The sequence below is a fragment of the Eulemur rufifrons genome, unplaced genomic scaffold, assembly GCF_041146395.1.
Source record: "Eulemur rufifrons isolate Redbay unplaced genomic scaffold, OSU_ERuf_1 scaffold_107, whole genome shotgun sequence".
In the NCBI taxonomy this organism is placed as follows: domain Eukaryota; kingdom Metazoa; phylum Chordata; class Mammalia; order Primates; family Lemuridae; genus Eulemur; species Eulemur rufifrons.
This window is the reverse complement of record NW_027182889.1, coordinates 384,114-399,514: the sequence shown is the minus strand read 5'-3', so window position 1 is coordinate 399,514 and position 15,401 is coordinate 384,114. Positions and strand designations below refer to the sequence as shown.

At 54.9% G+C, this 15,401-nt stretch overlaps 1 protein-coding gene across 1 annotated transcript in view; it reads left to right on the top strand.

Annotated features, from left to right (window-relative positions):
• The window catches only part of FANCA (FA complementation group A), a 56,847-nt gene that overhangs the window by 15,901 nt on the left and 25,545 nt on the right, over positions 1-15,401 (top strand). Inside the window, exons 15-21 of the mRNA XM_069464755.1 lie at positions 2,437-2,547; positions 5,603-5,698; positions 5,793-5,852; positions 7,222-7,310; positions 8,787-8,847; positions 8,922-8,971; positions 14,689-14,765. Of these exons, the coding sequence (XP_069320856.1) occupies positions 2,437-2,547; positions 5,603-5,698; positions 5,793-5,852; positions 7,222-7,310; positions 8,787-8,847; positions 8,922-8,971; positions 14,689-14,765 (544 nt within the window). The remainder of the gene's footprint in view (positions 1-2,436; positions 2,548-5,602; positions 5,699-5,792; positions 5,853-7,221; positions 7,311-8,786; positions 8,848-8,921; positions 8,972-14,688; positions 14,766-15,401) is intronic.

Below are 15,401 nucleotides of genomic sequence, written 5' to 3'. Positions count from 1 at the left end.
ACCTCGGGCTCCCCAGCTCTGCCCAGCTGGCCTGGGGCTCCCCCTGAAGGCAGATGTGGGCGGCTGCTCTGTCCCCAGCGGGGTGCGGGGAGGTTGGTGCCAGAATCCCACCACCCTGGGCTGTGTACACGTCTGGCCTGGTTTCATGTGTTTGCGTGTGCGGTGCCTGCCGGCAGGGGCTTTGCTCTCCGGACTGCCGCAGTCCACCGGGTAGCTGGGGTCTCAGGCCAGGTGTCTCCCGGGGTTTACATTTTCCAAGGTGACAGGGTCGGGAGAGGAACGCTTCTGGACTGCTGTATTGGGGGGGTGTTTCGGTTTTGTTTGCTTTACCTCTCACCTTTTGAAAAAATCGACTTTATCAAGGTATAATTTAAATCAAATAGACCGGGTGCGGTGGCTCACGCCTGTAATCCTAGTTCTCTGGGAGGCTGAGGCAGGTGGATTGTTTGAGCTCAGGAGTTCGAGACCAGCCTGAGCAAGAGTGAGACCCCATCTCTACTAAAAAATAGAAAGAAATTAGCTGGACAACTAAAAATATACATACATAAAAAATTAGCCGGGCATGGTGGCGCATGCCTATAGTCCCAGCTCCTCGGGAGGCTGAGGCAGGAGGATTGCTTGAGCCCAGGAGTTGGAGGTTGCTGTGAGCGAGGCTGACACCAGGGCACTCTAGCCTGGACAACAGAGTGAGACTCTGTCTCAAAAGAAAATAAAAGAAAATTATAATTAAATCAAACGCACCCAACTTAAGTGTGTAGTTGGATGAGTTTTGTAGATGTATACGTGCATGTTCAATGTTTGAATATCTGCTTTCGCCTTTATGTTTGGGAAACATTAATATATTAATGAATAGACCAAATGGTTGCTAATTTGAGCCCTCCAGGTGGTTCGCATAGTTCTGAGCAGGTCACATTGTGTAGTTAGTGTACTTTTTTTTTTTTTTTTTTTTTGAAACAGAGTCTCACTCTGTTGCCCAGGCTAGAGTGAGTGCCGTGGCGTCAGCCTAGCTCACAGCAACCTCAATCTCCTGAGCTCAAGGGATCCTCCTGTCTCAGCCTCCCGAGTAGCTGGGACTACAGGCATGTGCCACCATGCCCGGCTAATTTTTATATATATATTTTTAGCTGTCCATATAATTTCTTTCTATTTTTAGTAGAGATGGGGTCTCGCTCTTGCTCAGGCTGGTCTCGAACTCCTGAGCTCAAACGATCCACCCACCTCGGCCTCCCAGAGTGCTAGGATTACAGGCGTGAGCCACCGCGCCCGGCCTAGTGTACTTTTTTAATCATGGGAAGAACTGCCTTTTTGCTGGAGAGAACTCAAACTGAGGGCCGTGACCACGCCCTGGCACGTGTGTTGCTGCAGGTACCTCACCTGCGTGTGGGGTAAAGCGTGGGTCTCCGTCGCCGGCACAGGTGTGTCCCCGCGCAGCCGGCGCCAGCGGGGCTCGCTGGTAGTTGAGGGGTGGACGGGTCAGCGAGGAGGGAGCTCAGGCCCTTTGCACCTGGTGCTGAACGCAGGTGGGGGCTGGGCGGTCACAGTGGGGGAGGGGAGCCCCTGGTGTAGCCTCAGGTTTTATTTAAATCTCTAAGTGACAGGCGTCGAGCCACTTTGCTGGCATGTGGCACGTAGTTGACGTCTGAGCTTTGTTCCTCTCTGCCATCCCCTCTCAGAGACGCGTTACAAATGTCACCAGCATGTCCCCCTTTCCACCTCGCGGCTCACGCCCGTCTGCGTGGTAACATTCAAAACAATGGGCAGATTTTGACAGCACGTTGTCCGCTTTCAGAAGACCACGGCGAGCCCTCAGTCCCCGTTGCCGGTGAGCGTTTCACCGTGAACAGCAACCCGGTGTGGCTGTGGGGTGCGGCCGCGCACGTGGTCGGGGCCGCGGGAGTCCGTGTGGTTCTCCTGTACGTGCACGCTCTCTGACAGGTTCCTTCGTGGTGCGTTCCGGGCCAGGATGCTGTAGGTTCTCCTTCCTGCCCTGGCCGCGGGGTCCGCAGCAGCCCCCTGCGGGTCTCCCTGGGGGTCTGTTGCTGCACAGTGTTCTGGTGCCGTCCGGGGGTTCCCACCTCCTGAGGCGCGACGCCCTCGGCCTGTGCTCCCGCGGCCGCCCCCCCGCAGGCGGAGTTTGGGGACGAAGGCACATTTGCTGAGCAGAGAGCTCTTGTCGGGCCTTCAGCACGGGCGCCGAGGGTCACGGAAGGACACCGTAGCTCCTGCGTCCTACAGCAAGTTACTCTTCACTCTCTTCCTGTGAAGGAACTTTGAGATCATCTCGTCAAAGCACAGCCATGACGTCTTTAAATGCACGAAACAAAATCACTTTCGGTCACTTTTCTCTTTCACAGTAGCAGTTATCCGTTCATGAGACGGGCTGTTGTGGCGGCCGGACCCTGCCCGGCCATCGCGGCTCACGCCCTGTCTCCACAGGCCTCCTTTGGGAGCTCACGCGGCCACCACGCCTGCAGCAAGAAGGCGCTGGTCTTCCTCTTCAAGTTCCTGTCGGACCTCGTGCCCTTTGAGGCCCCCCGCTACATGCAGGTGAGATGTCGCCGTGGCGCCTGCGGCTCCTGCCGCGCTCGCTCCCTGCCGCACTCGCTCCCTGCCGCACGCTGGCAGGGCCGGCCGGGTTAGGGTTCCTGAAGTGTTTGCCCGGGAAGCAGCCTGGTGTTGCGGGGTTTAACTTTGCTAAATGTTTGCTGGGCAAAGGACTGTGTCTCTGCTCAGCTTGTGTTAGTGCTTGGAGGCTGACGAATGCCCCCCGCGGTGTGTCCCCCTGTGGTGTGTGTGTCCCCACGGTGTGTGTGTCCCCCCTGTGGTGTGGGTGTCCCCCCTGTGGTGTGGGTGTCCCCCCCTGCGGTGTGTGTGTCCCCCTGTGGTGTGTGTGTCCCCCTGTGGTGTGTGTGTCCCCCCTGTGGTGTGGGTGTCCCCCCTGTGGTGTGGGTGTCCCCCCCTGCGGTGTGTGTGTCCCCCTGTGGTGTGTGTGTCCCCCCTGTGGTGTGTGTGTCCCCCCTGTGGTGTGTGTGTCCCCCTGTGGTGTGTGTGTCCCCCTGCGGTGTGGGTGTCCCCCCTGTGGTGTGTGTGTCCCCCTGTGGTGTGGGTGTCCCCCCTGTGGTGTGGGTGTCCCCCCTGTGGTGTGGGTGTCCCCCCCTGCGGTGTGTGTGTCCCCCTGTGGTGTGTGTGTCCCCCTGTGGTGTGTGTCCCCCTGTGGTGTGTGTGTCCCCCTGTGGTGTGGGTGTCCCCCTGCGGTGTGTGTGTCCCCCTGTGGTGTGTGTGTCCCCCTGTGGTGTGTGTCCCCCTGTGGTGTGTGTGTCCCCCTGTGGTGTGGGTGTCCCCCCTGTGGTGTGTGTGTCCCCCTGCGGTGTGGGTGTCCCCCCTGTGGTGTGTGTGTCCCCCTGTGGTGTGTGTGTCCCCCTGTGGTGTGTGTGTCCCCCTGTGGTGTGGGTGTCCCCCCTGTGGTGTGTGTGTCCCCCTGCGGTGTGTGTGTCCCCCTGCGGTGTGTGTGTCCCCCTGTGGTGTGTGTGTCCCCCTGTGGTGTGTGTGTCCCCCTGCGGTGTGTGTGTCCCCCTGTGGTGTGTGTGTCCCCCTGTGGTGTGTGTGTCCCCCTGTGGTGTGGGTGTCCCCCTGCGGTGTGTGTGTCCCCCTGTGGTGTGTGTGTCCCCCTGTGGTGTGGGTGTCCCCCTGTGGTGTGTGTGTCCCCCCTGTGGTGTGGGTGTCCCCCCTGTGGTGTGTGTGTCCCCCTGTGGTGTGGGTGTCCCCCCTGTGGTGTGTGTGTCCCCCTGTGGTGTGTGTGTCCCCCTGCGGTGTGTGTGTCCCCCTGTGGTGTGTGTGTCCCCCTGTGGTGTGTGTGTCCCCCTGTGGTGTGGGTGTCCCCCCCTGTGGTGTGTGTGTCCCCCTGCGGTGTGTGTGTCCCCCTGTGGTGTGTGTGTCCCCCTGTGGTGTGGGTGTCCCCCTGTGGTGTGGGTGTCCCCCCTGTGGTGTGGGTGTCCCCCCTGCGGTGTGGGTGTCCCCCTGCGGTGTGGGTGTCCCCCTGTGGTGTGGGTGTCCCCCCTGTGGTGTGGGTGTCCCCCTGTGGTGTGGGTGTCCCCCCCTGCGGTGTGGGTGTCCCCCTGTGGTGTGTGTGTCCCCCTGTGGTGTGTGTGTCCCCCTGTGGTGTGTGTGTCCCCCCTGTGGTGTGTGTGTCCCCCCTGTGGTGTGGGTGTCCCCCCTGCGGTGTGTGTGTCCCCCTGTGGTGTGTGTGTCCCCCTGTGGTGTGGGTGTCCCCCCTGTGGTGTGGGTGTCCCCCTGTGGTGTGTGTGTCCCCCTGTGGTGTGTGTGTCCCCCCTGTGGTGTGTGTGTCCCCCCTGTGGTGTGTGTGTCCCCCTGTGGTGTGTGTGTCCCCCTGTGGTGTGTGTGTCCCCCTGTGGTGTGTGTGTCCCCCTGTGGTGTGGGTGTCCCCCCTGTGGTGTGGGTGTCCCCCTGTGGTGTGGGTGTCCCCCCTGTGGTGTGGGTGTCCCCCCTGTGGTGTGTGTGTCCCCCTGTGGTGTGTGTGTCCCCCCTGTGGTGTGGGTGTCCCCCTGTGGTGTGTGTGTCCCCCTGTGGTGTGTGTGTCCCCCCTGTGGTGTGTGTGTCCCCCCTGTGGTGTGTGTGTCCCCCTGTGGTGTGTGTGTCCCCCTGTGGTGTGTGTGTCCCCCTGTGGTGTGGGTGTCCCCCTGTGGTGTGGGTGTCCCCCTGTGGTGTGGGTGTCCCCCTGTGGTGTGGGTGTCCCCCTGTGGTGTGGGTGTCCCCCTGTGGTGTGGGTGTCCCCCTGTGGTGTGGGTGTCCCCCTGTGGTGTGGGTGTCCCCCTGTGGTGTGGGTGTCCCCCTGTGGTGTGGGTGTCCCCCCTGCGGTGTGTGTGTCCCCCTGTGGTGTGTGTGTCCCCCTGTGGTGTGTGTGTCCCCCTGTGGTGTGGGTGTCCCCCTGTGGTGTGGGTGTCCCCCCTGTGGTGTGGGTGTCCCCCCTGTGGTGTGGGTGTCCCCCCTGTGGTGTGGGTGTCCCCCTGCGGTGTGTGTGTCCCCCTGCGGTGTGTGTGTCCCCCTGCGGTGTGTGTGTCCCCCTGTGGTGTGGGTGTCCCCCTGTGGTGTGGGTGTCCCCCCTGTGGTGTGGGTGTCCCCCCTGTGGTGTGGGTGTCCCCCCCTGTGGTGTGGGTGTCCCCCCCTGTGGTGTGGGTGTCCCCCCTGTGGTGTGGGTGTCCCCCCCTGTGGTGTGGGTGTCCCCCCCTGTGGTGCGGGTGTCCCCCCCTGTGGTGTGTGTGTCCCCCCTGTGGTGCGGGTGTCCCCCCTGTGGTGCGGGTGTCCCCCCTGTGGTGCGTGTGTCCCCCCTGTGGTGCGTGTGTCCCCCCTGTGGTGCGTGTGTCCCCCCTGTGGTGCGGGTGTCCCCCCTGTGGTGCGGGTGTCCCCCCTGTGGTGCGGGTGTCCCCCCTGTGGTGCGGGTGTCCCCCCTGTGGTGCGTGTGTCCCCCCTGTGGTGCGTGTGTCCCCCCTGTGGTGTGTGTGTCCCCCGTGGTGCGTGTGTCCCCCCCGTGGTGCGTGTCCCCCGTGGTGTGCGCACCGCTGTCTCACGCTCTGCTGCCTGTCAGGTGCACATCCTCCACCCACCGCTGGTGCCAAACAAGTTCCGCTCCCTCCTCACGGACTACGTGGCGCTGGCCAGGACGCGCCTGGCTGACCTCAAGGCAAGTCCGTGGCCTCCACGCCTGCTCCTGAGACCTGTCCCGGCAGAGCCCGGCGTCTCCATCTTCACGTTCTTGTTCCGTGTCTTCTCTGAAGGTTGGCATCGAAACCATGGGGCTCTATGAGGACGTGTCGTCAGCCGGGGACGTGCCCGAGGTGAGGCCCTGCGGGGGTCTCGGTCGTGCTCAGGGCCCCCAGGTGCGGGTGACTCAGTGCTCCCCTGACTCAGTGCAGCGCAGCCGCCTGGTGCAGTGAGGCGAAAGTTCCGGAGGTGCTTTGTTCCGAGGTGTCCTGGGCTGCTGTGTCCCCTCGGGGGCGGGCAGTGCCCGGTGCGGGTCGCTGGTCCTTTCAGGAGGCCTGTGATGTGGGGTTGGATGGAAGAGTTGGTCTGTTGTTTCCTGGGAATTGCAGAAAAGTGTTAACTTTGGAAGCCGAAGGTCAGATGGCCATGTGGTGTGTGTATGTCAAGGGTAAAAACAACCTTTTCTAATTTTTAAGACCCATTTACTTCGAGGTTGTGAATTGCTGAAGACCAGTTACGGATGCTGTGAAAATGTTAGGTGAAAATGTTTAACGCAATTTTCCATTGAAAATTCGTTGCTGTTCCTAAGTTGCCATTTCATAATTTTTTTTTTTTTTTTTGAGACAGAGTCTTGCTCTGTTGCCCTGGCTAGAGTGAGTGCCGTGGCTCCAGCCTAGCTCACAGCAACCTCAGACTCCTGGGCTCAAGCGATCCTCCTGCCTCAGCCTCCTGAGTAGCTGGGACTACAGGCATGCGCCACCACGCCTGGCTAGTTTTTTATGTATATATATTTTTAGTTGTCCAGCTAATTTTTTTGTATTTTTTTAGTAGAGACGGGGTCTCGCTCTTGCTCAGGCTGGTCTTGATCTCCTGACCTCGAGCGATCCTCCCGCCTCAGCCTCCTAGAGTGCTAGGATTACAGGTGTGAGCCACCGCACCCGGCCAATTTTTAAATCTCAAAAATTAAGTCCCTACTTCTTCCCACCTGGAAATGTTTTTATTTTTTAATTTAATTTTATTTTTTAGAGATGAGGTCTCACCCTGTTGTACAGTGGTGTGATCGTAGCTCACTGCAGCCTTGAGCTTCTGGGTTCAAGTGATCCTCCCCCGTCGGCCTCCTGAGTGCGCCTCATGCCTGACTAATTTGTAGAGATGGGGTCTTGATATGTTGCCCAGGCAGGTCTCGCACTCCTGGCCTCAAGCCTTCCTGCCTCGGCCTCCCAAAGTGCTGGGATTGCAGGCGTGAGCCACCACGCCCAGCCAGTTTGAGTTTGAGCTTTCTGAGGGTAGAAGACAAGTGTGATCCCTTTCCACGTTTTGCTGGCATTTGGGGAGTTTACACGTATGTCCCAGGTCCTTGCTGTGTGTCGACCATGTCAGCCTTCGCGTTTGATTTGGGCAGAGAATCATCACAACAAGGGAGAGGCTGGTGCTGGCCTTACCTGCTCACTTTCTTTTTTAAACCTTGTGTTCTTTCTGCCCCTTCCTCCCTGTGGGACCCAGCCCCGCAGCCAAGCGCCGCAGGACGTGGAGAGGGCCATCGCGGTGTTTGAACACACGGGCAGGATCCCCGTCACCGTCATGGAGGCCAGGTAGGGCCGGGCTGTCCGGAGCGCAGCTGGTGGCTGCCGCCCACGCGGACTCCACTGTGACGGCCGTCGCCGTGGGGGCTCCTGTGAGCGTGTCCTGTGTCCTTGGCCACGTCATGAGGGTGGTCGCCGTCTATTCACGGAGAGGCAGGAGTTGGGGGCAAAAAGGTAGCAGCGGAGACCTTGCCCTCGGGGGGCACAGAGTGACGTGGAGAGTTGTGCTCTTGCTGGAACCTGTTTCCTCCTGTAAAAGCTTGTGGTCCCCCCCCCCCCCCCCGCCCCAGCTGACAGGTGGCATCGGCTGAGCCCGCACCGTGGGAGGGAAGACGATGGGCTCACAGTTTGGTGACAGTGATTTTTTTTTTTTTTTTAATTTCAATAAGTTACGGGGGTACAAATGTTGTTTTTGTGTCGTTTTGTTTTTTTGGTTTTTTTTTTTGAGACAGAGTCTCACTCTGTCACCTGGGCTAGAGTGCCGTGGCGTCAGCCTCCCTCACAGCAACCTCAGACTCCTGGGCTCAAGCGATCCTCCTGTCTCAGCCTCCTGAGTAGCTGGGACTACAGGCATGCGCCACCATGCCCGGCCAATTTTTTCTATGTATATTTTAGTTGGCCAGATAATGTCTTTGTATTTTTAGTAGAGACGGGGTCTGTTGCTCAGGCTGGTCTCGAACTCCTGAGCTCGAGCAATCCTCCCGCCTCGGCCTCCCGGAGTGCTGGGATTACAAGCGTGAGCCACCGCGCCCGGCCGACGGGGGTATGAATGTTTAGGTTACATATATGGCCCTTGCCCCACCTGAGTCAGCTTCAAGAACGTCCATCCCCCAGATGGTGCGCACCGCACCCATTAGGTGTGCGTATGCCCACCCCCACCTGCCTGACACCGAGTGAACGTTGATTTTTTTATTAATGCTTTCTTGGTGACCAATCTGGAGCCAGCACAGAGAGGTGAATAGCGAAACTGTATTCACTTCCTGTGATCCCCAAGCACCTTAAATTCTGGTGGCTGCCAATGTGGTGAACAGGACTTTGAAGTCAGCTCCCAGGACAGTGCCCAGAGTGGATGCAAGGCCACCGTCATGGTCTTACGTGGCCCAGGTTCCATGGCCAACCCCAGAGGCACGCAGAGCGTGGCACGGGTTCCCTGGGACGCAGGGTGTGGCCAGCTGCCCTGTGCCTGCCGTGTGCCCCGCAGTGGACGAGGAGATAGAAACGTGAGCAAACAGCAGCCTTGAAATGAAAAGAGCCACCACGGTGCTGCCCTCTGTGACAACTGGGTTTCGTTGTTTTCTTTATTTTTGAGACGGGCTTGCTCTGTGTCACCCAGGCTGGAGTGCAGTGGCGTAACCATAGCAGCCTCCCGCTGCTGGGCTCGAGGGACCCTCCTGCCTCGGCCTCCTGAGCAGCTGGGACCGCAGGTGCCACCGTGCCGGCCTTCCCGTTAGTTCACGAGGCGTCGTGTGCTTTTCTCTGTTGCAGCGTATTCAGGAGGCCCTACTACGTGTCGCACTTCCTCCCTGCCCTGCTCACACCCCGAGTGGTGAGTGTCCCCGTGTGTTTGCGACCAGGAAGCAGGCGTTCCCGCCGGCCTCACTGGGCTCTCTCTCCTCTCAGCTCCCGAAAGTGCCTGACTCCCGAGCGGCGTTCATAGAGTCCCTGAAGAGGTACGTCGGAGCCGGGACGGAGGGCTGCTGCGTCCAGTGGTTTTTGATAGCGGAAAGAACTACGGTTCCTTTCTAGAGAAATTTGTTTTATTACTAACATGTCTTACTTACAAAATGTTGGCTCAAAAATCATGTGGTTACGATTTTTAAAAGAAAATTGTTTGATTTTGAATATGACCACTTAGCATCATTCTTTAATGAACTTTTAGGATGATGGGTCTGGGATTAAAAACGTTAGCGTTTCACTAAATAATCACCATGTAATTTAAGCAAAGAAGGAAATCCGCCCTGAGAAAGCCTCAGGCTGCCAAACCGTAGGACAGAGCTGGGCTCCTGTGAGAATACGAGGGTCCGTCCTGGCTCACCTGCACCGTGGCTTCCGGTGGCAGCAAGTCGGTTGGTTTCGCTGAGCTCATCCTTGGTGGGAGGAACTCTGAACCCTGTTTTCTAGTGAAACTTACAAAGTGTTTGCACCTCTGAGAAGATTGAAAGGAGAAAGAGCCTAGAAAGTAAAATTTTTTTTTTTTTTATCTCTGGGATCCTTGTTTTTATATGTTTTTGTTATAAAATATTTCAAATATATACAGAAGTACAGAGACCAATTTAAAAAACACCCATGTACCCCCACCCATATTGCTGCTATTTTTTTTTTTTTTTTTCTAGACAGGGTGGGTCTCTGTGGCCCAGGCTGGAGGGCAGCGGCACCATCACAGCTCACCGCAGCCTCCAGCTCCTGGGCTCAAACGATCCTCCCGCCTCAGCCTCCCGGAGTGCTGGGGTTTACACGCGTGAGCCACCGCGCCTGGTCTGTCTTAACAAAATATTACAGATACAGCTGAAGCCCCGTTAGTCCGACTCCCTGATCCCAGCCCCCGCATCCGTCTCCAAGGAAACCATTATCCTGAAGTGGGTGTAGAATTCCTTCCTCTGTGTTTTGATTGCTTTGTTACGTGTTTGAAAACCATGTATGTGTATTTACATTGATGCACACGTCAGTCATGTGCGGGTGTTCCACATGGAGCTGACGTGTATGTTCTGCAGGGTGTGTTCACTGTGCTCTGGTCCGTGTCTCTGGCAGCTGCCGTGTTGCTCAGCCCAGGTGCTGCGGCTCACCGCAAGAGTACATACGGCGTCGTGCGCGTGTGACGAGTTTGTTCGTTCCCTGTGATTGGGCGCTTAGGTTATTTCCGTTTTATGCTTTAACTGTGCCTCAGTGACCGTCCTTGTGTGTATCTCTATGAAAACGCTTTTGGAATTCTGAACGGAATTTTATTGATTTTATAGATTAATTTGAGAACTACTGACTTTATTATGCTATTTTTCCTTCTGTAGTGTATTTTTTATTTATTCAGGTCTTTTAATAGTGTTTTGTGATTTCTGTTTATAAAGATTTTGTGCATCTTTTGTTAGGGTTCCTACTAAGTAGCAGGGCGTGTTGCTGTTGTGAACTCCGTGTTATTTCTTGTTGGTTTCTTTGCTTGGTTGGTGCTGGGGTGTGTGGAGGTGGCCTGGTGCCCAGCAACTGCTGGGCTGGGTTCTCCTTGCTGGGTGTGGATTCTCTCTGTAGATAATCACGTTGTTTAGAAGAACAACAGTTTGTCTCCTGTATTCCAATTTTTATGCCTCTTAGTTTTTGTCTTATATTGGGAAGGACTTTTAGTTTAATATAGAATTATAGGAGTCATAAACTGGCATCTTGTTTCTTATTAAAATAGGAATACTTATAAGGTTATACAGTTAATTCTGATATTTCCTTTGTTTTATGTACACCCTTTATTGTATTCAGAAAATTCTCTTGGCCGGGCATAGTGGCACATGCCTGTAATCCCAGCACTCTGGGAGGCTGAGGCGGGAGGATCGCTTGACCCCAGGAGTTTGGGGCTGCAGTGAGCTGTGATGACGCCACTGCACTCAACCCAGGGTGACAGAATGAGACTCTTGTCTCCAAAAAAAAAAAAAAAAAAAAAAAGGGAAATCAATCCCTCTCCTGACTCACCCGTCTTTCAAAATAAAACTAAAATAGAATGAAAATTTAAAAGGAAAAGAAAATTATTTCTTGTTAATTTTCTAGGGGTTTTTAGCATGAATTGATGCTCTGTCTGTGTCCCTGAAGATGTGACATGGTCGGTTACATTGATTCTTCCACTGTTGAACTGTCCTTGCTCCCCTGCTGTGTCTGCTACTTGGTGATGAGTTTTTGTTCTGTAAACCGCTGGATTGGATTCGCTGATCCTTGCCCTGGGGTTTTTGCATCTGTCTGTCATTCTGTGCGTATCTGGGCTGCTCTGGCCTCAAGGCTCCGGCACCTCGCAGGACGAAGGGGCAGCTTTGCTGTTCTCTGAACCGGGCTGTGCTCCGGGGTGTGCTCCGGGCTGTGCTCCGGGGTGTGCTCCGGGGTGTGCTCCGGGGTGTGTTCCAGGACGTGCTCCGGGGTGTGCTCCGGGGTGTGCTCCAGGACGTGCTCCGGGGTGTGTTCCGGGGTGTGCTCCAGGACGTGCTCCGGGGTGTGCTCCGGGGTGTGTTCCAGGACGTGCTCCGGGGTGTGCTCCGGGGTGTGCTCCAGGACGTGCTCCGGGGTGTGCTCCAGGACGTGCTCCGGGGTGTGTTCCGGGGTGTGCTCCAGGACGTGCTCCGGGGTGTGCTCCGGGGTGTGTTCCAGGACGTGCTCCGGGGTGTGCTCCGGGGTGTGCTCCAGGACGTGCTCCGGGGTGTGCTCCGGGGTGTGTTCCAGGACGTGCTCCGGGGTGTGTTCCGGGGTGTGCTCCAGGACGTGCTCCGGGGTGTGCTCCGGGGTGTGTTCCAGGACGTGCTCCGGGGTGTGCTCCGGGGTGTGCTCCAGGACGTGCTCCGGGGTGTGCTCCGGGGCGTGTTCCAGGGCGTGTTCCGGGGCGTGTTCCAGGACGTGCTCCGGGGTGTGTTGTGTTCCTCAAGGTCTGGTCACACTTGGCTGTGCAGTGATCTGGCCCTCCCGGCTTTGCGGAGGCCCAGGCTTTGGTGCTGACTCGGTTTCTTGAATCCTTACAAGTTTAGCCAGAGTTTTTATTTCTCCTTGAATCTGTTTTTGTGTGTGTTTTTAGAAAACTGTCCATTTCATCTAAGTTTTCAAATTTACTGACAGTGTTATTCATAATGTTCTATTATGATTTTCAAAATCAGGCTACCTTATCTGTACTTTTTATTCGTTTTTGTTTTAAAAGGAAAAGGGCTAGTGATGCCCTTTTTGACTCATTTTTATTAAAGATTTGACTGTTTTATTAATTTTATCAAATAATTTTATATTGTCATCCCTGCTGGGTGTTTTAATTTAATTTAATTAATTAATGTTTTTTAGGACACACTCTTGCTATGGCACCAGGCTGGAGTACAGTGGTGTGATCATTTCAGTCGACTTTTTAAATCCTCTATTTGGTTAATTTTAGATTTTAACTTTATTTTGTTTGGGTTTACTTCATTGCTCTTTTTATAACTTCTTCAACTGATCGCTTAATTCTTTGTCTTATAACCTTTCTTGTGTTTTAATAAAGGCATATGGCTTCATAAATCTCCCCTCTAATCCCTGCTGTAGCTGCCCTCTGGAAGTTTCCGTACGTGGCACAAACACTGGCATTCAGTTCTAAGTGTGGGCCATTTGCATTATGATTTTCTTACAATTTATAAGTTATAAGAAAATTTCTTTTCTTTTTTTTTTTTTTTTTTTTTTTGAGACAGTGTCGCTTTGTTGCCCAGGCTAGAGTGCCCTGGCGTCAGCCTAGCTCACAGCAACCTCAGACTCCTGAGCTCAAGCGATCCTCCTGCCTCAGCCTCCCGAGTAGCTGGGACTACAGGCATGCGCCACCATGCCCAGCTAATTTTTTCTATATATATTTTTAGCTGTCCATATAATTTCTTTCTATTTTTAGTAGAGATGGGGTCTCGCTCTTGCTCAGGCTGGTCTCGAACTCCTGAGCTCAAACGATCCGCCCGCCTTGGCCTCCCAGAGTGCTGGGATTATAAGCGTGAGCCACCGCGCCCAGCCAAGAAAATTTATTTTCCAAATATACAGGTTTTTGCCACTAGGCTTTTTTCGTCTTTCCAATTTGTTTATCGTTTTAACATACACATGATAGAAGATTTACCATCCTGACCATTAAGTGCACAGTTCAGTGGTGTTAATGTTGTTCAACCATCACCACCATCCACCAGACCCTTTCCTTTCCTGACAGGGTCTCACTCTGTTGCCCAGGCTAGAGTACCGTGGGTCAGCCTAGCTCACTGCAACCTCCAACTCCTGGGCTCAAGCGATCCTCCTGTCTCAGCATCCCGAGTAGCTGGGACTACAGGCATGCACCACCATGCCCGGCTAATTTTTTCTATATATTTTTAGTTGTCCAGCTAATGTCTTTCTATTTTTAGTAGAGACGGGGTCTCGCTCTTGCTCAGGCTGGTCTCGAACTCCTGAGCTCAAACGATCCGCCCACCTCGGCCTCCCAGAGTGCTAGGATTACAGGCGTGAGCCACCGCGCCCAGCCCCAGCTGATTTTTTGTTTGTATTCTGTAGAGATGGGGTCTCACCGTGTTGCCCAGGCTGGTCTCAAACTCCTGGTATGGTGCCATCCTCCCACCTCAGCCTCCGAACGTGCTGGGGTTGCCAGCGAGAGCCACCGTGCCCAGCCAGGAACTCTTCATCTTATAGAACTGCAACTCTGTCCCCATTAACTATTGACCGCCCTCTCCACCTCCCCCAGCCCCTGGCAGCCACCCTGCGCCTGTCCCTGGGATGTGACTGCTCTGAAGTGGAATCGTACAGAATTTGCCTTTCTGTGACTGGCTGATTTTCACTTAACATGATGTCCTCCAGGTTCATTCCTGTTGCTGCAAGTGACAGAATTTCAGTCTTTTTTTATGGCCGAACAGTATTGCATTGTGTATATACCGTGTTTTCTTTATGCATTCGTCTGTTAATGGACACTAAGCTTCTTAAGAACGGATGGAATGGAAGTCAGCTTTGCTGACACTGTTACTCGCTCGCACTTGATTGGTAGTTTAGCTGGGTGGAAATCTCGGTTGGAAAGTCGCTCCTCACGCTGTAGGCAGTGTTGGTCCGGTCCTTCCTGCCTCCTGCGCCGCTGTTGGGAATTTAGAAGCTGCTATAATTTAGGATTCTTTGCATGTGGCCTGTTTTTTCCTCTCTGGAGGCTTATAGTGTCTTCTCTTTGTTCTTCGTGTTCTGAAATTTTATGTATTTTGGTGGGGTCTAATTTTATTCCTTGGCTGAGCATGTGGTTTGCCTTTGGAAACTCATGTGCACCTCAGATTCCCCCAGCGGCCCATTGTCCGGGCCTCGCTGACGGAATCCCAGACGCCGAAAAAAAAAAAAAAAGTAATATAAATTCAGTTTTCAAATTTGGAAATTATCAAAAATTGAATGAGATAAATAAAAATAATTTATAATCCCACTGCCCAGTGGTGTGGTTAAAAGTCTAATCTCCCAGATACTAATACGTGATTAATATGACTTTTTCTGAAACAGTACCATTTAAATCAATATATGGACATTTTTAATCATATATATAATTTTTTCCCTTAAAACAGGACCATACTGTACATACCACACGGTGTTGTATTAATACAATTTATTCAAACAGTATATTTTTACTTTATAATAATTTTTGGAATTGTAAATTTCAGAATCAATTCGAGTCATAGTTGACGTGATTTCATTGTTTGCTTCGACCCAGAGCAGATAAGATCCCCCCGTCTCTGTACTCCGCCTACTGCCGCGCCTGCTCCGCCGCTGAAGAGAAGACTCCAGAAAGTAAGTTGCACGGCTGCGCCTGTGCCCTGCGGCTCCCTGACCGTGGGCTGGCGTGCGAGGTGGCGCCGGCTGGGCCGGTGTCCTGGCTTCAGGGGGTCCCTGTCCCTGACAGCACAGGCCAGTCTTGGCGCGGCAGGGGCTGCTCAGGCCGCTGTCCTTGCAGCTCCTGCGAAGTCACTGTGCAGCATGTGCTGTGTGCAGCACAGAGTCCCGCTTGATGACCCGCCGTCTCTGTGCCTGGCTGAGGCCGGCATGTGCCTCCGTCTGAGGTCCAGGTGTCCCCGCGGCCGCGGCCTCCGTGCTGACGTGTGCAGCCGTGGGGTCGGCGCGTCGCTTTCTGACCCCCCGGGCAGCTCCGTGAGCAGCGTGAGCCGGGGTTCCTTAGGGGCCGGCCGTGCAGGGGAGGTCAGGTCCGTGGGACTGTGGAACTGAATCCGTGGCAGCCCCACGCTCCCCTCCTGGTGCCCGGGGCCCCAACTCACCTGGGCAGCAGCGAGAGGCTGTCAGGAGGGGCCTGGCCCCGTTGAAGCTGTGTTGGTGTTTGACATCTGTACGGCCGGGTAGGCTAAGTGGGACTTTTCTAACCGCAGCCGTTTCCCAGTTCTGTTGGCCAAAACCCCTCCTTTCACAAGCTTA